At 44.9% G+C, this 25,695-nt stretch overlaps 2 protein-coding genes across 2 annotated transcripts in view; one reads left to right on the forward strand and one right to left on the reverse strand.

Annotated features, from left to right (window-relative positions):
• The window catches only part of ift70 (intraflagellar transport 70), a 14,214-nt gene extending 13,503 nt beyond the window's left edge, over positions 1-711 (reverse strand). Inside the window, 1 exon segment of the mRNA XM_083930685.1 lies at positions 583-711. Within this exon segment, the coding sequence (XP_083786811.1) occupies positions 583-630 (48 nt within the window). The 5' untranslated portion in view covers positions 631-711.
• A 970-nt stretch (positions 712-1,681) lies between these two features.
• On the forward strand, positions 1,682-6,533 carry LOC310959367 (uncharacterized protein). Its single transcript, XM_083930683.1, has 4 exons — positions 1,682-1,820; positions 2,482-2,622; positions 3,404-3,533; positions 5,986-6,533. Exons 2-4 carry the CDS (start codon positions 2,496-2,498, stop codon positions 6,200-6,202), a joined length of 474 nt encoding a protein of 157 aa, XP_083786809.1. The 5' UTR covers positions 1,682-1,820; positions 2,482-2,495; the 3' UTR covers positions 6,203-6,533.
• Positions 6,534-25,695: the final 19,162 nt, after the last annotated feature.

Raw genomic sequence — 25,695 nt, forward strand, 5'->3', positions numbered from 1 at the left:
TTTAATGAATTCATTTTAATTCAAGGTGCATTTCAAAGCTTGTCCAGCACCTTACAGCTGTGGTAAATGACTGAAAATGGTTATTTCCCTTTTTTAATCATGTTTAGATGAATTCTGCTATAAAACAACTGCACTTGTGTTTAGTAATACCTGAAGGATAAGACATTAAATGTCTTTTCTATAGCTTTTTTGTTGTGAAAGAAATGCAGATACAATTTCAAGCATTTTAAAGCATTTTATCATAAAATTCAAGCACCTTTCAAACCTTTAAAACACACCATTAAAAGCCAAAGCCCCCTGCAGCACTGATGACATTATTTACAGATGCAATAAGGCGTTTTAAAAGACAATAACACTGAAAAACTTCAAAAATTATTGATTTTTCTTTAGCTTGTTGTTTTAAATGTATCCCGAATTTACGAGCAGCCCACCACAGCTCCTGTAAAGTGTTGTTTGTTGAGTTTGTTTCCCAATAATAGAAACATTAAATTAAACTATGTTTGAATGGAGCTTCGCTTGTGACGGCGCTAGCTTAGCACTGAGCCGAGAGGCTAACTTGGACTAAAACCACCGTATTCTCACCAGTTTGTAGATCGTAGCCGTGAACTCTCCGTCTTTTATAGCTGTCATGGCGTCAAACGAGCTGTTCTGAAGATAAAACACAACTTTGTGTGTTCATTAAAGCTGAAATAGACCGTCTCACGTCAGCTAACGCTAGCTTCTGTTCAGGGTACGGACGGAACGCATAGGAGCTGTTGCTAGGCAACGGAAGAGACCGGAAACGGGAGTTTTGACAGACGTGTGTAACAGCCAATCACAAACGAGGATACAGTTACCCTGGTCAACCTTCCTCACAAAACTTTATTTAAATGGTAAGGCTTATTACAAATAAATACAGCAATAAATACATAAATGAATAAAGACAATAAATGCTGAAATAAATAATAATAAATAAATAAATACAGAAATAATGAGGGACTTTCAGAGGACTGTCTCTGAAATTGAAATTGAAATTCGCAAGTTGGAATCCACACACACACACACACACACACACACACACACACACACACATGTTCACTCCTGTGTGAGGTACCTGAGGCGGGGCTTGAACCCACGTCTTTCTTTCTTTCTTTCTTTCTTTCATTCTTTCTTACTGCACAAGCACAGACTGGTATAAAACCCACAGCTGATCTCATTTTTGAAAGATCCAGGACTGGAAAACACACACACACACACACACACACACACACACACACACACACACACACACACACACACACACACACACACACACACACACACACACACACACACACACACAAACCTAAACCACAGTGTCCTGACCACCAGGCCTCCATAATGACGTGGACAGGATAGAAACTGTGTGTGTGTGTGTGTGTGCGTGTGTGTGTGTGTGTGTGTGTGTGTGTGTGTGTGTGTGTGTGTGTGTGTATATATGTGTGTGTGTGTGTGTGTGTGTGTGTGTGTGTGTGTGTGTGTGTGTGTGTGTGTGTGTGTGTGTGTGTGTGTGTGTGTGTGTGTATATATGTGAGTGTGTGTGTGTGTGTGTGTGTGTGTGTGTGTGTGTGTGTGTGTGTGTGTGTGTGTGTGTGTGTGTGTGTGTGTGTGTGTGTGTGTGTGTGTGTGTGTGTGTGTGTGTGTGTGTGTGTGTGTTTGAAATGGAGAGTGTGATTTCTTTTTTATATGTGTGTGTGTGCATGTGTGTGCATGCTTGTGTGCAGCGAGGGTGTGTGTGCATGCTCTCCTCCCTGCCGTCAGTTAGAAGCTTTACAGTCGAGGAGCTGAGAACAGTTGAGCAGGTACGTGCAGAGAAATGCATTTTATTTACACACCCGTCACATTTACGTTATTTTATCTTTATTTTATTTCTATTTTAATCTTTTAAACTGAACAAACTCATGTTTTCAGCTCCATCTTCTGTCTTTTCCTGTTAAAATTTCAATTTTAACCAAAACAAACAAACTTAACCGTTTCCTTCAGTCGTCTAAAGTTTATTTGAAGTGAATTTAAAATGTTTTAGTTTTTTTAAGGTAATAAAACTGAAACAATGCGAAGTATAAAGAGACTTTTTAATAAGATTTAAAATGAGTCATAATCTTCTGCAGAAAGCATTTATGAATATTTAACATGGTGCTGTGTTTTATTATCCGTGCCTGGTCCTTTTAAATATATTATAACCTTTATTTGATCCTCAAATCATTTATATGACCATGTTTACTTTTGTTTTTTTTAAGAAAAGCAAGAAAGGTGCTGCAGAAATATATTTATTATGTCAATTATGATAAAACAAAAGCTAAAAATAAGCTTAAACCTCATTAAAAAGATGATGTAATTGAATAAATGGCATTGAAAGATGTGGATGAAGAGTCTCAAATGTGATAAAATGAGTGGAAATATTCAGTTTATTCCACAGATGTGGCTCAAAACAGTAACGTCCTGCGTGTGTTTGTGTGCTTCCAGGTGCCGGTTCCATCATGACCTCCAAACTGAGCGTGCTGCTGCTGTTACTGGCCGTCGCCACGGTGACGGTTCTGGCCCAGAGGCGACGCCAGCCGTCAGCCGCCGCCGCCACCAACGACGAGTGGAACTTCAGAGATGGCTGTGAGCAGATTTCTCTCTCTGTTTGCTCAAAGGTCGAGTTCAGGGCTGAAGTCAGGGAAGTCAGGCTGAACTATTGGAGAGAGGAGCGTAGGGTCCTACAGCGAGCTGCAGCCTGAGTCGGAATAAAAGAGATCGCCGTAGCCACCGTGACGCCTCCCAATGGTTGGTGGAGAACAGTTTGAAGCCTCGAGTTGGGCATTTTGACCGTCGCCATCTTGGAAACCGGACGCTCCGAAGAAGCGAAAATAAAACGAGACGAAGCGAAACACTTGGCGTGACTTAACGTGACTTGACGGGACTTGTCGTGATGAGACGGCGTATCATCTGCATAGAAACGACTTTTCTATCATTCTGACTTCTGACCTCTCAGGCTTTTCCGTAACTGGACAGAATTTGTAGCATCGTAAAAGCTTCAGCTGCATTTCTAGTCATGAAACAGTGAAAATTATTATTATTATTATTATTAAATTATTATTTATTTCTCTGCTTTGTTCTTGTTAAACGGTGCCCCCTCTCCTCATTTACTCTCCAGATGTACCCTGTCTCGCTCTGTTTCTCTTTCTCCTGCACGCACTCGTCGAGACTCCATCTTAATCCCTGCCGTTTTTGACGGCAGCTGATGGTTTGTTACTGACTTGACGACTGGACTTTAAAGAAATAGAAGAGGAAAACAATAAATCTGACGTGGTTGATGTTCGGTGAAGTGCAGGAGAAGTCAGTGACGGGAGGTGGCGTGGTCAGCCTCAGGATGTTGTGTTGTAATTGTGATTTCTTGTCCCAGCTGAGAGGGTGAACATGCGCGGCGTGGCCAACCTGACTCAGATCCTGGACAACTGGAGGTTCGACATCCTGAGCCAGATGAGAGGACTTCTGCAGAACGACCACCAGTCTCTCCTGCCCGACTACGCCAGGTATGGACGGCGACGGAGGAGGAGGTTATATGTGGGAAGAACCCACACGTTTCATACTTTCCATTAATAAAATACAGCAGAGCACATTTAACACAGGTGTTGGTCTTAAAAACAGCAGTGGACAAAATCAACTTTCTCATGATCCATGACAAAGCGGGTCCACCGCCCCGATCCCGACCCGCCTCCTTATGTAGAGTTTGCGCTCTTAATCCTGCCGCACTTCCTCTGATTGTCGACTGAAACACGTTCGTACTGAAACACGTTTCGATTGTTTTATCTGTAAGAGTCACTTTATAGCTATAGCACAATCTAAAGGTTTTAGGTTCAAATCTTATCGTCTCTTATTGTGAAAAGCCTGTCTTGAATGGCCCTCAGAGGACTGTCTCTTATTGTGAAAAGCCTGTTTTGAACGACCCTCAAAACCACCACAAAAAGATGCTAAATGACTAAAAATAGATGCAGAACATAACAAAAAGATGTAAAGTGACTAAAAATAGATGCAAAACCACCACAAAAAGATGCAAAATGACTAAAAATTGATGCAAAAACACCACAAAAAGATGCAAAATGACAAAAAATAGATGCAAAACCAACACAAATAGATGCAAAATGACTAAAAATAGATGCAAAATGACTAAATACAGATGCAAAAGGACCAACAGTAGGCCCTTTGTGGAACAGCAGCTCAGGTAAGACGCCTGAATGATTCAAACACTTCGCTGAAGCAACATGTTTTCACAGATTTATCATTTCAAACGCATTCAAGCTAAAATCTCTCATTGACGCAGAAACTGCAGAAACAGATTGAAGGGAACGAGACGAGTGAGGAGAGAAAAGCTTCACGCGGAGGTAAAACGAGCATCTCTGTTTATGGAGCTGCTGGAGCAGGAGGCCGTCTGCGGTGCGGGGCAGGAAACTCCAGACTTCCCTGTGGAAAACTCTTCCACGCTGAACAACAGCACGCTTCTATTTTCACTTCTTAAATGGCAGTTTGAGCCGCAGCTTCCTGTGACGCCATCGGCCGCAGAGAGGAGCCAGAGGGGAGAGGAAGGGGGACTCTCCACTGTTTCTGGAATATTCTGCTCATTCACAAAGACACGAAGGACCGAGACGTGTTAAAGTACTTTAAAGTTGTTCAAGTACTTTAAAGTTGTTAAAGTTCACTCAGCTTTGTCACATAATCATTTCCTTTTGTTTGACGTCTCAAACGTGCTGGAAAACAGGTTGAGTCAGAAGTAGAACGAGACTAATGCTACGCTGGTTATTTCTGTTTTATAGCTGTCGTTTATTCAGTCCGACCACAACGAGACAGAAAACAACCAAAGGTAAACACAAAGTGACTACAAACAACCACAAACGACCACGATAAACAAAACAACATGTTCTATAATCAATCACAAAAAGATGCAAAATGTTTAAACACAGATGGAAAACCACCACTTAAAGATGCAAAGTTACTAAAAATAGATGCAAAACCACCACAAAAAGATGCAAAATGACTAAAAATAGATGCAAAACCACCACAAAAAGATGCAAAATGACTAAAAATAGATGCAAAACCAGCACAAAAAGATGCAAAATGACTAAAAATAGATGCAAAACCAGCACAAAAAGATGTAAAATGACTAAAAATAGATGCAAAACCAGCACAAAAAGATGCAAAATGACTAAAAATAGATGCAATACCACCACAAAAAGATGCAAAATGACTAAAAATAGATGCAAAACCAGCACAAAAAGATGCAAAGTGACTAAAAATAGATGCAAAACCAGCACAAAAAGATGCAAAATGACTAAAAATAGATGCAAACCACCACAAAAAGATGCAAAATGAGTAGAAATAGATGCAAACCACCACAAAAAGATGCAAAATGACTAAAAATAGATGCAAAACCACCACAAAAAGATGCAAAATGACTAAAAATAGATGCAAAACCACCACAAAAAGATGCAAAATGACTAAAAATAGATGCAAAACCAGCACAAAAAGATGCAAAGTGACTAAAAATAGATGCAAAACCAGCACAAAAAGATGCAAAATGACTAAAAATAGATGCAAACCACCACAAAAAGATGCAAAATGAGTAGAAATAGATGCAAACCACCACAAAAAGATGCAAAATGACTAAAAATAGATGCAAAACCACCACAAAAAGATGCAAAATGACTAAAAATAGATGCAAAACCACCACAAAAAGATGCAAAATGACTAAAAATAGATGCAAAACCACCACAAAAAGATGCAAAATGACTAAAAATAGATGCAAAACCACCTCTCTCTCTCCCCCTCTCTCTCTCTCCCTCTCTCTCCCTCTCTCTCTCTCTCTCTCTCACCCTCTCTCTCCCTCTCTCTCCCCTCCCTCTCTGCCCCCCCCCCCCCCTCACTCTCTCTCTCCCTCTCCCCCCCCCCTCACTCTCTCTCCCCCCCCCCCCCCCCCCCTCCCTCTCTCAGGATCCAGCCTCTGTCCGAAGCTCTGGACGACCTCTACAAAGAGTTCAACGCCCTGAAAGCTCACCTGGGCGACCTGACCGAGAAGTTCTCCGCCATCGAAACCTTCATCGACGAGGTCAAGGCTCAGCGCTCCAACGCCGGCCCGGCCCCGGCGCCGGCGGCCCCCGTCCCCAGACAGGGCGGCAGGAGGGTGATGAAGAAGAAGGCCTCCTCTTAAGCAGCCAATGACACGCTCTGCTTCCTCTCTTCTGTCTCTCTTCAGCCTTAATAATGTTTGTATCTTATATCGAACCGACGCACTCTCAGCTTCAAACACTAAAAGATAAAGAAGACACATTAAATGCATTTCTGACACGTTTTGGTGCAGTTTTTAACATTAAAGTTTATATTTTTGGCTCAAACTGGACGAACATGTTCAGGGGGTGAGAGAGTTCCTGTTTGCTGGTGTTAAACTTCTTCTTCTGTTTGTTCCGGATGATTCTGTTCAAACGCGCCTGTTGTTGTTCTGCGTTTCCTGCTCCAAATAAACTCACTTTTTATGCATTCAACACTTATTTCAGAGTGTTTCTTTAAACAAAGAGGCTGAGGAGAGTTAATGATGCTGAGTTTGTGTTCACGAGCTTTTATTTTGAAGGATTGATTTCTCTTTATTTTATTTTCGTGCACAGAAAATCACCCGACCCTCCAGAGTAAAAGTTATTTTACAGCTCGGTATTAATTTAAATATTCTGAGTATTCTTATTCCACTTAAAGCTGCATCCTCTCTAATGTCCAGCAGGAGGAGACTCCACTTAAAGCTGCATTCTCTCTAATGTCCAGCAGGAGGAGACTCCACTTAAAGCTGCATTCTCTCTAATGTCCAGCAGGAGGAGACTCCACTTAAAGCTGCATTCTCTCTAATGTCCAGCAGGAGGAGACTCCACTTAAAGCTGCATTCTCTCTAATGTCCAGCAGGAGGAGACTCCACTTAAAGCTGCATTCACTCTAATGTCCAGCAGGAGGAGACTCCACTTAAAGCTGCATTCTCTCTAATGTCCAGCAGGAGGAGACTCCACTTAAAGCTGCATTCTCTCTAATGTCCAGCAGGAGGAGACTCCACTTAAAGCTGCATTCTCTCTAATGTCCAGCAGGAGGAGACTCCACTTAAAGCTGCATTCTCTCTAATGTCCAGCAGGAGGAGACTCCACTTAAAGCTGCATTCTCTCTAATGTCCAGCAGGAGGAGACTCCACTTAAAGCTGCATTCTCTCTAATGTCCAGCAGGAGGAGACTCCACTTAAAGCTGCATTCTCTCTAATGTCCAGCAGGAGGAGACTCCACTTAAAGCTGCATTCTCTCTAATGTCCAGCAGGAGGAGACTCCACTTAAAGCTGCATTCTCTCTAATGTCCAGCAGGAGGAGACTCCACTTAAAGCTGCATTCACTCTAATGTCCAGCAGGAGGAGACTCCACTTAAAGCTGCATTCTCTCTAATGTCCAGCAGGAGGAGACTCCACTTAAAGCTGCATTCTCTCTAATGTCCAGCAGGAGGAGACTCCACTTAAAGCTGCATTCTCTCTAATGTCCAGCAGGAGGAGACTCCACTTAAAGCTGCATTCTCTCTAATGTCCAGCAGGAGGAGACTCCACTTAAAGCTGCATTCTCTCTAATGTCCAGCAGGAGGAGACTCCACTTAAAGCTGCATTCTCTCTAATGTCCAGCAGGAGGAGACTCCACTTAAAGCTGCATTCTCTCTAATGTCCAGCAGGAGGAGACTCCACTTAAAGCTGCATTCTCTCTAATGTCCAGCAGGAGGAGACTCCACTTAAAGCTGCATTCTCTCTAATGTCCAGCAGGAGGAGACTCCACTTAAAGCTGCATTCTCTCTAATGTCCAGCAGGAGGAGACTCCACTTAAAGCTGCATTCTCTCTAATGTCCAGCAGGAGGAGACTGCCAACTAAAGAACTCTACATCATCCAAAGTGTGTCTGGGTCTCTGAGCTGTGACCCACTTTGTTTTACATCAGAGCCAAAGAGAATTTATCAGTAATCCCATTTACTGTAAAACACTGTGTGTGTGTGTGTGTGTGTGTGTGTGTGTGTGTGTGTGTGTGTGTGTGTGTGTGTGTGTGTGTGTGTGTGTGTGTGTGTGTGTGTGTGTGTCATCTGACACTGCGCTCGACTCGCTGAGTCAGCGTTACAGAAAAAGAGTCCGTCACACTTTGATAAACATGTTATCACAGTTTCTCTGGACTGCTTTGACACGTCTGATGAAACTGGGATCGACTCGATCTTCACTCTCTAAGCACAGCACAAGTCTTCTTCAGCAAATGTGTTTTCATTGGTTTCACACATTTTTTCACATTTAGTCAAGAACGAATGACTTAAATTTAGACTTAAAGGCTCAGTAGGCAGTTTTAGGGCGCCCTCCCACTGTTCCTCCGTCCCGTGCCCCGTGCTTTAGGGTCCTTGTCCCCCCCTCCAGGCCCGTTTGTACTCACACTACCTGGGCCTCGGAGAATGCTTCTTGCTGCCTATACGTCATCACGCCGTAACACGTCACACGCATTGATGACGTCATGGCGATGCGTGGCTTTGTTTCCAGATCTTTCCGTAGACCTCGGAGTTTTTGTGCGTCTTGTCGACTGTTTTTGAATCTTTTCATCGACCAAATCTGCAGTAAACACTCCACCTCCGCATCACACCAACGTGAACCTTTCACCGCCATTGTTTGAAATGTCCGCGCATGGTCCCTCCTTCTTTTTTCTACGTCCCAACAGGCGCACAGGAAATGACCTCAGAACCGCCGTAGGCCTCGTGCTCGTACACGTGCGCACGCTCGTGCTCGTACACGTGCAAACGTGCTTTACAAAAGCCCACCTCTCCCAAACGGGCCGTGGACGGCAAGCGTGCCGCTCCTAGGCGCGGTACGGTTGCACTCACACTGGTCAAAGGAACCAGACTTTAGCCGTGAAACGTGCTGGGGCACGGTACGGAGGAACAGTGGGAGTGCGCCCTTATTTCTGGCAGCATTAGGCAGAAACCTCCGTGATAACATTGGGGATAAAGTAAATGAAGTGACGTGAGAGAAGATCAGACCTCCGCGTCTCTCCCAGACTTTGAGCAGATGCACGTTCACGTCTCTTGGGTGGAAACCTAAACCCAGTCTCCGGGCAGGAACGATGTGATTCCACGGTTGGAAACACTCACGTTCACACTCACGTTCAGTGCAAAACAGTCTAAGAGGAGCGAGATGGACTCGTCTGAAAGAGCGTCCGACAGCAAACACAACAAAAAGCGTGTAAATATGCGTTTCAAAGATGGAGAGGAGTTCAGGATAACGTGGGTTTGAACTCGCTGTTCTTCTTTCGGACGGGTGATTCTTCCTCTAACTCCAGTTGCTGTGATGGGCGTTAGGTTGTGTGGGCTGTGAGTTACCATGGAAACTGGTCACAGAGGCCACCCATAACGCATTGTCGGAGGTTGCTAATGCGCAGGGGCGGATTTAGGTGGTCATGGCCCTAAAGACTAGAACGAATGAGTAACTGGAGCCAATCCGACAAAGAGTTTACCAGGGGAAGGATGACAACGGTCCGCACTGCATGCCCGTCAGCTCTGGGTCTTTATAGTCCCTGCAGTAGTTAGCGTAACGAGCTGCAGCTGGGGGGACACGCCTCCCCGTACCTGGACAAACAAACACACAGGGCAGACACATGCAGGGAAACACAGACTCATACAAAAGGAAGAGAGGAGGAACTGACAGAACCCACTCTTGACACTTGGTTTGAACCGTTCTCTGTGTCCTCGTCTGCATCTGGGTTCGATCCTTTGTCGTGTTCATGTGGAGAGTGACAATAAAGCTGACCCTGACTCTGACTTTGCACTAATTCAGCTGTGATTGAAATGTTTGTGTGATTGAAAGACTGATGTTTAAAAAACTCTGAGGTCAGTTATATAAAAAAGTTATTTCAATGAGGAAGTGGAAATCAAAGGAGACAGCCGTGATGTTTTGAATTCAAACGTCTCCAAAACTGAACCATGGACCCAGATTCTGCGGCTGCACCGCGGGGCCGACTGTGCGGTGACACCCGAGCCCAATACGCCGCCGCAAAGAGCCACTTTCACGCCATAATTCACGGTCACGCGGCGTTATTGCTTTGCCTCACTTGACCGGTTCATGAGTGGCCTCACTGTCCTCCTCACATCTCTGTGTCAAAGGGGAGCGCCGATCAATAACACATTTCATGCCTTCTGCTGTCAGAGACACGCCGCAGCGAGCGGCGGCGATAGTTTCGCGTGGAGAGATGAAAGACGATATTCTGGAGCTGATTAAACTCGTTTTCTCTCGGTTTTCACACAAACATCTCGTCCCCGTCGTCTCCTCGTTACGCCGTTAACACCGCCGACCTCTGACCCTCCGTCAGGCGTGTCGTCGTATGTCACAAACGCTCGACCAATCAGAGAAGGCTAATGATTTTACGGCTCGTCAGCTCAAGGCCTCTGGAGGGTGGAGGTCAAACGGAGGCGTCACCTCTTTGTGTCGTTTCATTCTTTTATCTCAGGACACGGCATCGAACCTTGAGTTCAAAGAAGGGAATAAGAAGGAATGTGCAGGATTTTATTATTCAGTGATTCAAACAGGAAAAGAATCACCATCGTACATTTCCTCACATGGAAAATACATAAATATATAAACATATTTCACATATCACAGGTTTGATTCTTCGCTGTATCACTGTGTATTTGTATGTTTTCGTATTTTCCGTAAATTCACATCTAACTCTAGAGGAGAAAACGATATTTCATTCTCCTCAAAGCAATTTCAGTCAAAAACAACTGGACTGGTAACCTCAAAGGACAACTGTTCACACATGGCCCCGTGTGACCCCAACGACTGTCGTTCAGACTCAATAGAGCACTAACCAAGTCCAGACCTACTTCCCACCAACGACTGTCACTCTAACGACGGTCGTTGGCATTTGGAGCACAAAAGGTTTCAGTGACATCATCGGCCTTGTGAGAGGTTAAATACCTGGATCTCCACACCAGGTAGTTGGACCAGTCCCAGCCTGGTCCTGGTCCTGGTCCTGGTCCAGTCCCAGCCTGGTCCTGGTCCTGGTCCTGGTCCTGGTCCTGGTCCTGGTCCAGTCCCAGCCTGGTCCTGGTCCTGGTCCTGGTCCTGGTCCTGGTCCTGGTCCTGGTCCTGGTCAGATGCGTACATGAACTGATGAAGCCTCTTGGATGAGAGTTGAAACGTCTTCCTGACAAAGAACCAAGTCCAGTTGCTTTTGACTGAAATTGCTTTGAGGAGAACGACGACCTGGACACACGAGAACATTCACAGGCGATATTTCATTAATTCATTCATCTTCAACCTCTTGTCCCTGTCGGGGTCGCGGGGGGCTGGAGCCGATCCCAGCGGACATCGGGCGTGAGGCGGGGTCCACCCTGGACAGGACGCCAGTCTATCACAGGACACATAGAGACGAACAGAGACAGACAACCATTCACACCTACGGGTGATTTAGAGTCATCAATGAACCGAACACCTGCACGTCTTTGGACTGTGGGAGGAAACCGGAGAACCCGGAGAAAACCCACGCAGACACGGGGACAACATGCAAAGTCCACACAGAAGGGCCCCAGCCGGGATTCTAACCAGGAACCCTCTCGCTGTGAGGCGACAGTGCTCACCACCACCTCACCTTGTTGCCTGAGTAAACGATAATACGCTTTATAACTGTGAACCACTCAACTAGGTCATAGAATTTGAATGCATAAATAGTTTTTGGTGAAAAGTGTTTGTGGACCTTCCTCTGCAGCGTAAATCCTGCTCTATGTGGTGTTTTTCATACGAGGCTGTGACATTTTGAAGGACGAGTTTAATTTGGCAGGAGATTTGTGGGGTTTGTGCCTTTTGTGCAGGTCGTTCTCATTCACTGTCCGTACATATAACTAGAGAAATAAATGTGCAGTGTATGTTCCACGTATTAAAAGAAGAAGGACGAAGTATAAGATCGCAGGCAGGGGCGATGAGTGTCGACTCCAGCCAGAAGGAAGAAGCGCCTTCTCCTGTGTTTTCCGGCCGCGCTCAGAAAGCTAACACTTAGCTAACACTTAGCTAACACTTAGCTAACAATTAGCCACTGTAAGCTCATTTAGTGAGTTTGCTCTGGTAAACCAAGTGTGAAGTGTGTTCAGTGAAATTCTGGCGTAAAAATGCTCTTTTTTCGACACTTGCACACATCAAATAAGCCAATGAGACGTAGCTAACCGTGGCTAACAGGGATTAGCTCGGGGCAGCACGGTGAAGGCATTCAACGGTCTTTTTTAACCACTAATCAATTCAATTCAATTCAATTCAATTTTATTTATAGTGTCAAATCATAACAAAAGTTATCTCAGGACACTTTACAGAGTAGGTAAAGACCAAACTCTGTGACTTATTTATGATTTACAGAGACCCAACAATTCCCCCGTAGAGTACGGTGGAGACGAAAACCTTCACTATAACAGACAGGAACGTCAGACAGACCCAGCTCTGTGGAGGACGCACATCTGTCTGCACCGGAGAGAGGAAGAGAAGGAGAGAGAGAGAGAGAAAAGACACACAGATGGACAGAGAGAGACAAAGACAGACACACTTCCAGAGATGCAAGCAAAGCCTAACAGTAACTATAATATTTATAGTAATGTAATCCTGCTGAAGATAACAGCAAACCTCTGCAGCAGCATGTTCCTGCAGCTCGGAGCTCTCACGCACCTCCCTGCTCGTGTGCTCGTTCATCTCCAGACACAGGAAGTGGTCGTCTCCCAGGTGAGCTGGCGCTTTAAACGTGTTTGAGTGTAACACACAGGAAGCTTTCAGTCTTAGCTGTCGGAGAGGCCGCTTCATTTCCACCGCTGTCGTCGGCGTTCCCTGGAATCAACAGCCGTCGATAACGCAAAGGCTTTTATTAGTTTGAGCTCGACGGCGAGGACGAGCGTGTGAAAGATGAGAGTGAACTGTGAATATTGCACCGTGGGTTGATTTGTCAGCTGCGGTGAACGTAGACCTCGTGTGCACACATCTCTTTTTCTAACGCGCTGAGTTTCTAAGGGACTCGTCTCACATGAAAACATTAAAGTCAGCACTCAGAGGGAAAAGGGAGAAGCTGCCACCTCGTCTTGTCTCCCTGTCTCTTGGACGTCCTGATGTATTTCCTGCGGTGACGGAGGAGATGCTGCGGCTCTTGGCTCGTGTTTGAACCCCATTTAAATGAGAGCGTAAATCTGCCGCTCTCTCCGTGGGGCAGGGGAGGGTGGGGGGGGGGGGGGGGGGGCGATGTGACGAGCTGCCCCTTCATTTTAAGATCTTAATCTGTGCAAGTTGGAAGACGCTTTACAGACAGTTTGCAGAGCGACTGTCCAACAATCTCTCCGCGCTGACTTACAGTGACGTCTCTGCTGCGTCACTGAAATGGAAGAAGGGAGGAGAAGAAACTTATAAAGGCAACAGTGACACAAAAAACTAGGAAAAGGAAAGACACTCGACGAGCTTCAGATCATATTAATGTGTGAGTGTGTTGAGGTTTGTGTTTGATCAGGACCCAAATGCACGACTCGACTCTGGTTCAAAGTGCAACAAACAGACTTTAATGTTCAAAAGGGTGCGAGCATAGGAACCAGGACTGAGGGTAGATCCAGAGCTTTGTCTTCCTCAGCTCTCTTTTGGTCACAACGGTGCAGTAGAGCGACTGCAGCTCCGCCCCGCTGCTCCGATTCTCCGGCCAAACTCACGCTCCATCGTCCCCTCACTCGTGAACAAGATCCCGAGGGACTTGAACTCCTTCACTTGGGGTCAGGACTTTTAATGTTAAATTATTGCTGCACTTTAAGTACAGTACAGTACTTTACAGTACACTTTAGGTACAGTGACAATAAAGACAATTCTACTCAATTGTAATAAATGTCAAACACGTGTGTTAACTGACTCTTATGGAGGCCATCCCCGGTGTAATGTGGCATTAAAACGCTCTAATTAAACTGCATCAGACCCACGTTGGTGGCGTTAAACAGTCGGGTCCAACAGCATCTAACTAACACATTTAGGATCTGATGCGGCGTTAAACTAGACTCCTCATTAGACTGTGATCTCGTATAAACGGTGTGTAATTGTGTGAAAGGATCCTCTTTGGTTTCTAATCAGAGTTTTATAAGTTCAGCGTGTTTTGGGTCAAACACGTTATTTGTGGCGTCTGATTTCAGCATCATTTGGTTTTAATAAGGGAATAATTGTGGTTGTTTACTGTTTAATAAACACCGTGTTATTCTAAACTCTCCCCCCCGATGACTCGGCTTCATCTGAACGTGTCAGTAACTCATGTACAACAGCCTCTTGTTTTCAGTTTGTGTGTTTTTATATCTTCTAACACCAAATTGCAGATTAAGGGACTGAACTTGCATTGAACATTGCTTTACATTAAGTATTTATGTGATTTTAGAGCTGGTTAATGTGGCCCGGGAAAGGGAAGTTTGGGGTCCCCTGCTAAAGCTGCTGCCCCCGCGACCTGACCCCGGATCAGAGGCTGAAGATGAGATGAGATGAAAGCATCAAAAAGAAAAGAATAGACCTTTAAAAGACATTTAAAACGTCAAGCTCACGTTAACTCCTCCTGTTTGTGCACAAAACAGTTCATTTAATCAGGTTATAGCTGAACATTATGTCTAGTTTTGGTCAAATTTGATGCAAACTTCCTGTTATTGTGTCTCAAAATAAAGTGCGTGCAACGTTAAAGTCGCCCTGTGGATAAATATTCCCCACATTTCCTCGTTTCCCTCGATCTGCTGTGACTTCCTGGAGTCACTGACGTCTCCTGAGCTCTGCACAGACGCCAGCACCGTGCTCTCATTTCATTATTCATCAGGTGCAGATCATCATTTACGTTCTGAAGTCACTCCACGAGCTTCTGACGCCTCCGTGCGCTCCCGTGCACACTGATGCTCAGCAAACGGAGCAATAACGTGCACACTGAAAACATGAAAGAGACACAAAACAACTACAAAGAGACACTAAATAACCACAAAGAGACACTAAGCAACCACAAAGAGACACAAAACTACTACAAAGAGACACAAATCAACCACAAAGAGACACAAATCAACATCAAAGAGACACAAAATAACTACAAAGAGACACTAAATAACCACAAAGAGACACAAAACAACTACAAAGAGACACAAAACAACTACAAAGAGACACAAAACTACTACAAAGAGACACAAAACTACTACAAAGAGACACAAAACAACTACAAAGAGACACAAAACAACCACAAAGAGACACAAAACAACTACAAAGAGACACAAAACAACTACAAAGAGACACAAAACTACTACAAAGAGACACAAAACAACTACAAAGAGACACAAAACAACTACAAAGAGACACAAAACTACTACAAAGAGACACAAAACAACTACAAAGAGACACAAAACTACTACAAAGAGACACAAATCAACATCAAAGAGACACAAAACAACAACAAAGAGACACAAAATAACCACAAAGAGACACAAAACAACCACAAAGAGACACAAAACACACATTGATGCTGCAGCGTTTCATCAGGAAACACAAACGACCCAAAGCTCCTCGTCCCGTTGGTTCGATTCCCCCTGAAGGTGATTTTGCTAAACATGAATAACAGGAACGCTGAGGACGGTTATTAAAGAGGAACCACGTCTCTGATCTCAGACGTCCTCAGACCCACGTCCCCCGCAGACAAACACACATTTATCCGCCGTAGCAACACGTCCTCCTCCCGTCACCCGAGCCGCCACGTCCGTCCTGCGGCGCCACTTCCCAAACACTGGAGAGTAATTAAAGGTTCAGCCTCCTTCTCTCATTATTCCCTCAGAGGAGCGAGAGCAGACGCGTCCTGAAGCACAGAGTTTGGATAAGAAAGATAAATAAATAAATAAAACATATATTAATTTTCATGTTTGCCACGAGGAAACGTGTTTATGAAACATGTTTCTGCTGCTCGGGGAAACAGGAAACGTTCAATAACGGGATTTATTAAAAACCACAAAGATACAAACGAGGACGAGGACGAGGACGAGGACGAGGACGAGGGTTCATACTTACTGAGAAAGTTAGTTAACTGAAGTTTAGTCGACTAAAGGAGACGGTTAAGTTTAGTCACTAAAGGTGACGGTTAAGTTTAGACAACTGAAGGAGACGGTTAAGTTTAGACGACTAAAGGAGACGGTTAAGTTTAGTCACTAAAGGAGACGGTTAAGTTAGACGACTAAAGGAGACGGTTAAGTTTAGTCACTAAAGGAGACGGTTAAGTTTAGTCACTAAAGGAGACGGTTAAGTTTAGTCACTAAAGGAGACGGTTAAGTTAGACGACTAAAGGAGACGGTTAAGTTTAGTCACTAAAGGAGACGGTTAAGTTTAGTCACTAAAGGAGACGGTTAAGTTAGACGACTAAAGGAGACGGTTAAGTTTAGACACTAAAGGAGACGGTTAAGTTTAGTCACTAAAGGAGACGGTTAAGTTTAGTCACTAAAGGAGACGGTTAAGTTTAGTCACTAAAGGAGACGGTTAAGTTAGACGACTAAAGGAGACGGTTAAGTTTAGACGACTAAAGGAGACGGTTAAGTTTAGACACTAAAGGAGACGGTTAAGTTAGACGACTAAAGGAGACGGTTAAGTTTAGACGACTAAAGGAGACGGTTAAGTTTAGACGACTAAAGGTGACGGTTAAGTTTAGACAACTAAAGGAGACGGTTAAGTTTAGTCACTAAAGGAGACGGTTAAGTTAGACGACTAAAGGAGACGGTTAAGTTTAGACGACTAAAGGTGACGGTTAAGTTTAGACAACTAAAGGAGACGGTTAAGTTAGACGACTAAAGGAGACGGTTAAGTTTAGTCACTAAAGGAGACGGTTAAGTTTAGACACTAAAGGAGACGGTTAAGTTTAGACGACTAAAGGAGACGGTTAAGTTTAGACAACTAAAGGAGACGGTTAAGTTTAGACTAAAGGAGACGGTTAAGTTAGACGACTAAAGGAGACGGTTAAGTTTAGTCACTAAAGGAGACGGTTAAGTTTAGTCTCTAAAGGAGACGGTTAAGTTTAGACGACTAAAGGAGACGGTTAAGTTTAGACAACTAAAGGAGACGGTTAAGTTTAGACTAAAGGAGACGGTTAAGTTAGACGACTAAAGGAGACGGTTAAGTTTAGTCTCTAAAGGAGACGGTTAAGTTAAGTCGACTAAAGGAGACGGTTAAGTTTAGATGACTAGAGGTGAGGGTTAAGTTTAGTCACTAAAGGAGACGGTTAAGTTCAGACGACTAAAGCAGACGGTTAAGTTCAGACGACTAAAGCAGACGGTTAAGTGTAGACAACTAAAGCAGACGGTTAAGTGTAGACAACTAAAGCAGACGGTTAAGTGTAGACAACTAAAGGAGACGGTTAAGTGTAGACCACCCTTCTGCAGTGATCCATAACTGAGGGACGTGTGGATCATGTGCAGAAACAGTTACAGTCCTTTATTTAGATCTTTATTCGTGTTTCTCCAAATGGTCAAAGACTTGGCAGCACGCCACAATCCGCCCGTGTCACACGCTTTCATTGCTCTGCACCTGTCCCTGTTTCTGCTTTCACCAACATCAACATCACTGATGCTGAGGTGCTGCCAGCTCAGCCTCCTCCCACAGCGTCACAGTGAACGCGTTATTCCGTACGACCGAATCTCCCAACTGTAGGTGAAACATCGATTTTTGACTGTACTGTCGCCTCACAGCGAGAGGGTTCCTGGTTTGAATCCAGGCTGGGGCCCTTCTGTGTGGAGTTTGCATGTTCTCCCCGTGTCTGCGTGGGTTTTCTCCGGGTTCTCCGGTTTCCTCCCACAGTCCAAAGACGTGCAGGTGTTGGGTTCATTGATGACTCTAAATCACCCGTAGGTGTGAATGGTTGTCTGTCTCTGTTCGTCTCTATGTGTCCTGTGATAGACTGGCGTCCTGTCCAGGGTGGACCCCGCCTCACGCCCGATGTCAGCTGGGATCAGCTCCAGCCCCCCCACGACCCCGACAGGGACAAGAGGATGAAGATGAATGAATGAATGATGTCATCTGTGTCTTTGTTCACACAGATGCAGATCCTGCACCTGGAACATCTAGGACTTTGTGTTTCGCTGCATCGTCTCGTCTCCGCTGACAGCGCGCCAACTCGTTTACCGACTTCAGCGTGGAAGTTAGCGAGGAGCCGGCCTGAGCTGCTGCCGCACCTTCTGCCGTTCGGGACTGGCGTCCAAAAGGCCGCAGCCTCCAAACAAATTAACCACACACGCCGCCATTCCAGCTGTTTCCTGCTTTGTCTGCCGACCAAACCCCTCTGTCTGTGTGTGTGTGTGTGTGTGTGTGTGTGTGTGTGTGTGTGTGTGTGTGTGTGTGTGTGTGTGTGTGTGTGAGTGTGCTCTGTGCTACAGCAACCACACACACACACACACACACACACACACACACACACACACACACACACACACACACACACAGAAAGAGTTGGCTAAGGAGCCCGGGGCATCTGGGACCTGGATTAGAAGCCCTGACAGGGAGATGGAGGAGGGATTACTCCGCTCGCCTCGACTTGTTTGCATGAGTGAGAGAGAAGAAGAAGAAGAAGAAGAAGAAGAAGAAGAAGAAGAAGAAGAAGAAGAAGAAGAAGAAGAAGAAGAGAAAGAGTGTCGGCCTGAACGTGTGCTCCTCCGTCAGAAAATAACAAACGGGAGGAATCAAACTAAAGCCCGGAGAGAACACGATTGAAACTGTTTCACACCAGAGATGACTGTAGAGTCTTTCAGCGACGTCACAGTCAAAGCAAAGGCGTGAACAGACGGACGCCAAATGATCAAATACATGAGAAATAAGTGAGAAATGCTCGTGGAGCGTAGAGTCTCTTCACATCCTGACGTTGTTGAATTAGAAATGGACTTGTTGACACACAGAGATCTGTATTAATTAACATTTCAGGCTTTTCTCATGCATCTTAGTAAATACAACAACGAAACGCAACGAGTGGTAAGAAGAAGAAGAAGAAGAAGAATGACTTTATTCATCCCGCAACGGGGAAATGTAATTTTTTCACTCTTATTATCATACATGTCACACACACACACACACACACACACACACACACACACACACACACACACACACACACACACACACACACACACACACACACACACACACAGGACCTATACATGCAGTTAAGGAGAGATGTTAGAGCGAGGGGGCTGCCAGTGACCAGCGCCCAGAGCAGTTGGGGGTTCGGTGCCTTGCTCAACAGCACCTCGGCAGTGCCAAGGAGATGAACTGGCACCTCTCCAGCCACCAGTCCACGCTCCATACATGGTCCATACATGATCCACACAGGGACTTGAACCAGCGACGCTATGGTTCCCAGCCAAGAGAAAAAGTTGATCCTGTTTGTTGATCTTTGTTGAAGAAATCCATTTCCATGACAGATGTTTTCCGGATCTTTCCCTGAAGTGACAGGTCTGCTCTTTAGCTGCTAAAAACACAACACGCCGTGAAGCCTTTTTCACAGGACACGAAACAGAACGCCGCGTACGCCACGTGCTCCTCCGCTGACATTTACAGAGGCCCGCGGGGACATCGGGTCACAGGCTGCCTCTCAACAGGACGCCTCGCCTGTCAGAGGGAGACTGGAGGATGGAAATGTGACTCTTCAGGAGCCAAATCGTCTGGACGGACGGACGGACGGGCTGATTAGTGTGATCAGGAGCGCGAGAACATGGCAGCTCCAGTTCCCTTGTGAGGGGCTTTGATTACAGACACTTTGATAAATGTAGACGACACCTGAAGCAGAAAATTTCCCCTGTCAGTTTAATCCTCTATTGTCTGCACACACACACACACACACACACACACACACACACACACACACATACACACACACACACACACACAGGGTAAACTCAGTGTTTCTCTCTTCAAACGACTTTTTAATTAAGAGAACACAGTTGATAGAAATCTTTACATCTTACATAACATTATATTATGGTTCTAAAGGCAAAATCCGCCTTAGTGGAGAAAACCTACTGTGCGTTCTGTGACTCACATATGAATTATTATTAGAGTCTGGACGGTTAAAAAGTGATAGTCCTCATAACAAAATCACAAAAACTGGGTAGGGAATGAGTCCTTACCCCAAGTGAAGGAGTTCGAGTCCCTCGGGATCTTGTTCACGAGTGAGGGGACGATGGAGCGTGAGTTTGGCCGGAGAATCGGAGCAGCGGGGGCGGAGCTGCAGTCGCTCTACCGCACCGTTGTGACGAAAAGAGAGCTGAGGAAGACAAAGCTCTGGATCTACCGCTCAGTCCTGGTTCCTACCCTCACCTGTGGTCATGAAAGCTGGGTCAGGACCCAAAGAACCAGGTCCAGGTCCAAGCGTCTGAAATGTGTTTCCTCAGGAGGGGGGCTGGAGTCTCCCTTAGAGAGAGGGGGAGAAGTTCAGCATCCGTGAGGAACTCGGAGTAGAGCCGCTGCTCCTTTGCGTTGAAAGGAGCCAGTTGAGGTGGTTCAGGATCATCTGGTAAGGATGAACCCTGGGCGCCTCCCTAGGGAGGTGTTCCAGGCACGTCCAGCTGGGAGGAGGCCTCGGGGAAGACCCAGGACCAGGTGGAGAGATTAGATCTCCACACTGGCCTGGGAACGCCTCAGGATCCCCCAGTTAGAGCTGGTTAATGTGGCCCGGGAAAGGGAAGTTTGGGGTCCCCTGCTAAAGCTGCTGCCCCCACGACCTGATCCTTCCAAAGTCAGCCTCAAAACCTTGAATGGTATTCATTTATTTACTACCGCTGTGGATTGTTGTGTTGTCAAGTTGCCGAGTAGTTTTGTTGCCTCAACCTAACCAAGTTGCCTCAACTTAACCAAGTTGCCTCAACCTAACCAAGTTGCCTAAACTTAACCAAGTTGCCTCAACCTAACCAAGTTGCCTAAACTTAACCAAGTTGCCTAAACTTGACCAAGTAGTTTAGTTGCCTAAACTTAACCAAGTTGCCTCAACTTAACCAAGTTGCCTCAACCTAACCAAGTTGCCTAAACTTAACCAAGTTGCCTAAACTTAACCAAGTTGCCTCAACCTAACCAAGTTGCCTAAACTTAACCAAGTTGCCTAAACTTAACCAAGTTGCCTAAACTTAACCAAGTTGCCTAAACTTAACCAAGTTACCTCAACTTAACCAAGTTGCCTAAACTTAACCAAGTAGTTAAGTTGCCTAAACTTAACCAAGTAGTTTTGTTGCCTAAACTTAACCAAGTTGCCTCAACCTAACCAAGTTGCCTAAACTTAACCAAGTTGCCTCAACCTAACCAAGTTGCCTAAACTTAACTAAGTTGCCTAAACTTAACCAAGTTGCCTAAACTTAACCAAGTTGCCTCAACCTAACCAAGTTGCCTAAACTTAACCAAGTTGCCTCAACTTAACCAAGTTGCCTAAACCTAACCAAGTAGTTTTGTTGCCTAAACTTAACCAAGTTGCCTAAACTTAACCAAGTTGCCTCAACTTAACCAAGTTGCCTAAACCTAACCAAGTAGTTTTGTTGCCTAAACTTAACCAAGTAGTTTTGTTGCCTAAACTTAACCAAGTTGCCTCAACTTAACCAAGTTGTTTTGTTGCCTAACCCTAACCAACCAGGTTGCCTAAACCCAAGTCAAGAAGCCGAACATGACATAATAAATAACTGTAGCTCATCTGTTTTAAATATATCGATTGTAGATTAAACTACCTAAATGTATAAAATAGTCAAACTGAGCTGCAGCTGCACGTATATTTATACATTAGTAATAATAACAATATATTATCCAATGATCTAATAAAACAGCCAGAAAGGAGCGAGTTTACATCATCAGTACTTTAAATGCAGGACTCTTCTGTTGTAATGGAGACGCTGCAGAAAAGCCGTTGCGATGTGTTTTAATGGCGCGACACGAAACACAGCGAGTGTTTTTCCAATCTTAATAAATTACAGGAGGGACAATGAGCGCGTGGTGTCAGCTGTCAGCGCGGAGCCGCTCTGTGATTCACTCTGCGTTTAACTTTGAACTCACAAGGTCGGACGGTAATTGACCTGCCAGGGATTCACTGCCTGTGATTTAGGAGGCTCCTGATACGCGGCGCGTATTCCTCGGCTGGGATGCAGAGGAGCAGGTAAACGAAGAACAACACAAACAACAACAATCAGGAAGCAACAATCGGGCTGTTTTTGTCTTCGCAGAGTAAGAACATGGCAGGAATTATGCAGATAAATGTTAAATTTAAGTGTTTAACCTCAACTCATCAACGTTTTTATATTGGGAATGAATCTGGAGGGTTTTCTCTGAAGCCTGCGGATCTTTTTTATACCAGATTTGGATTTACGGCACATTTACGGTCCAGTTCCAACAGAACGCTCTCAGTCCCAAAAAACGCCCTTTTTCCCGGCCCTCTGCGTTTGATACCAACGCACAAGTCCAACTGTAAAAGCATCCGCGGCGTTTGCAAACGCTCACGGTAAGAGCGCCAGGATGAAGAGCGATGATGTAGGGAGGACGTCAGCGTGGATGGACGGGTCCAACAAACGTTAGAAACACTCACCCAGGGTCTGCTGCCTGAACCGGACCACGATGTTAACCACGATGCTAACCACGGTGTTAACCACGATGTTAACCACGATGTTAACCGCGATGTTAACCACGATGTTAATCACAATGTTAACTACGATGTTAACCAAGATGTTAACCACAGTGTTAACCACGGTGTTAACCACGATGTTAACCACGGTGTTAACCACGGTGTTAACCACGGTGTTAACCAAGATGTTAACCACAATGTTAACTAAGATGTTAACCAAGATGTTAACCACAGTGTTAACCACAGTGTTAACCACGGTGTTAACCACGGTGTTAACCACGGTGTTAACCACGGTGTTAACCACGGTGTTAACCAAGATGTTAATCACAATGTTAACTAAGATGTTAACCAAGATGTTAACCACAGTGTTAACCACGGTGTTAACCACGATGTTAACCACGGTGTTAACCACGGTGTTAACCAAGATGTTAACCACAATGTTAACCAAGATGTTAACCACGATGTTAACCACGGTGTTAACCACGGTGTTATCCAAGGTGTTAACCACGGTATTAACCACGGTGTTAACCACGGTATTAACCACGATGTCAACCACGATGTTAACCAAGATGTTAATCGCGATGTTAACCACGATGTTAACCGCGATGTTAACCACGATGTTAACCACGATGTTAACCGCGTGTTCTGGTGTTTAGAGCAGCGACCGTAGTGGAGCGTCACTGTTCTACGGGCCGAGCACACCAGAGCGCCAAAAGGTCCTGACACACAGCCGCATGTGACGAGTCGCCTGAACTTAACCGTCTCCTTTAGTCGTCTTAACTTAACCGTCTCCTTTAGTCGTCTGAACTTAACCGTCTCCTTTAGTCGTCTGAACTTAACCGTCTCCTTTAGTCGTCTGAACTTAACCGTCTCCTTTACTCGTCTAAACTTAACCCTCTCCTTTAGTCGTCTGAACTTAACCGTCTCCTTTAGTGACTAAACTTAACCGTCTCCTTTAGTGACTAAACTTAACGGTCTCCTTTAGTGTCTAAACTTAACCGTCTCCTTTAGTGACTAAACTTAACCGTCTCCTTTAGTGTCTAAACTTAACCGTCTCCTTTAGTGACTAAACTTAACGGTCTCCTTTAGTGTCTAAACTTAACCGTCTCCTTTAGTGACTAAACTTAACCGTCTCCTTTAGTGTCTAAACTTAACCGTCTCCTTTAGTGACTAAACTTAACCGTCTCCTTTAGTGTCTAAACTTAACCGTCTCCTTTAGTGACTAAACTTAACCGTCTCCTTTAGTCGTCTGAACTTAACCGTCTCCTTTAGTGTCTAAACTTAACCGTCTCCTTTAGTCGTCTAAACTTAACCGTCTCCTTTAGTCGTCTGAACTTAACCGTCTCCTTTAGTGTCTAAACTTAACCGTCTCCTTTAGTCGTCTTAACTTAACCGTCTCCTTTAGTCGTCTAAACTTAACCGTCTCCTTTAGTCGTCTTAACTTAACCGTCTCCTTTAGTCGTCTGAACTTAACCGTCTCCTTTAGTCGTCTAAACTTAACCGTCTCCTTTAGTCGTCTGAACTTAACCGTCTCCTTTAGTCGTCTTAACTTAACCGTCTCCTTTAGTCGTCTGAACTTAACCGTCTCCTTTAGTCGTCTTAACTTAACCGTCTCCTTTAGTCGTCTAAACTTAACCGTCTCCTTTAGTGACTAAACTTAACCGTCTCCTTTAGTGACTAAACTTAACCGTCTCCTTTAGTGTCTAAACTTAACCGTCTCCTTTAGTCGTCTAAACTTAACCGTCTCCTTTAGTCTAAACTTAACCGTCTCCTTTAGTCGTCTAAACTTAACCGTCTCCTTTAGTCTAAACTTAACCGTCTCCTTTAGTCGTCTTAACTTAACCGTCTCCTTTAGTGACTAAACTTAACCGTCTCCTTTAGTCTAAACTTAACCGTCTCCTTTAGTCGTCTAAACTTAACCGTCTCCTTTAGTCTAAACTTAACCGTCTCCTTTAGTCATCTGAACTTAACCGTCTCCTTTAGTCGACTGAACTTAAAGATTTAATTTACTGTAATTTAATTTTTTTTAATAAAATCATTTTGTCTCTAAAATCAAAGTGTTTGAGACTTCAGACAGAGATGAGATCTCCGTCCCCCTGGGACACAGAGGAACCTCCACTGTCATCTGATGCCAACCAGGACACACACACACACACACACACACACACACACACACACACACACACACACACACACACACACACACACACACACACACACACACACACACACACACACACCATGTGTATCTTTTATAGGCCAGTCACGAAGACAGAGCAGACGGTGGAGGCTGGAACTGGTGTTGAGCTCTGTGTGTGTGTGTGTGTGTGTGTGTGTGTGTGTGTGTGTGTGTGTGTGTGTGTGTGTGTGTGTGTGTTGGAGCTGGACTGAAGGCCATGTGGGCCCCACAGGCGGTTGGACCCCAGCCCGTCTAAAGGCCTGCATGGATGTCAGGGTGTGTAGATTGTTTGTAAATGTGTCGCACAAACATCAGAGTGTGTGTGTGTGTGTGTGTGTGTGTGTGTGTGTGTGTGTGTGTGTGTGTGTGTGTGTGTGTGTTCAGATGAAACAGAGTACCACCCACAGGAACACAAAAACCCAACTTAAAGGATCATTCTGCTTTATTCCCGTTGGATCTTCCAGATTAACGACGAGCTCAGAAGCTCGAGAACAGACTTGGTTTTTACGCTCTCCGTAGTTTTCCTACAAACACCATCACGTTGTGTCGTCACGTTAACACACTGACTCATTGTTGTTTCCCTGTCCTGTTCCCTGATCGTCCGTCGTTTCCTCGTTATCGCGTCTTTGTGCAGCTTAGCATATGAAGCATGGTTCGCTCAGTTAGCTAGCTGTTGTGAGTGCAGCTGGGGGTCCTGAACTCGGTGGTTAAGAGCTCACTGTTGCAAAAGTCTTCAACACAAACATGTTTTTTACAGTTTGATGAATCCGACAGATCAGAGATCAGCTGCAAAGAGTTTAACACTGCGTCACCAAATGACACCAGCAAAGAGCAGGAAGTTACCAGAGGGAAGGAGGGAGGGGTACAC

This window comes from Echiichthys vipera (assembly GCF_963691815.1).
Source record: "Echiichthys vipera genome assembly, chromosome: 17".
NCBI lineage: Eukaryota > Metazoa > Chordata > Actinopteri > Perciformes > Trachinidae > Echiichthys > Echiichthys vipera.

Excerpts from the sequence above, each read along its gene's own strand:
- LOC310959367 (XM_083930683.1), top strand. The coding sequence starts at position 2,496 with ATGACCTCCAAACTGAGCGTGCTGCTGCTGTTACTGGCCGTCGCCACG. Across the intron at positions 2,623-3,403 it reads GTGGAACTTCAGAGATGGCT|CTGAGAGGGTGAACATGCGC; the intron begins GTGAGCAGATTT and ends TTCTTGTCCCAG. Across the intron at positions 3,534-5,985 it reads CTCCTGCCCGACTACGCCAG|GATCCAGCCTCTGTCCGAAG; the intron begins GTATGGACGGCG and ends TCCCTCTCTCAG.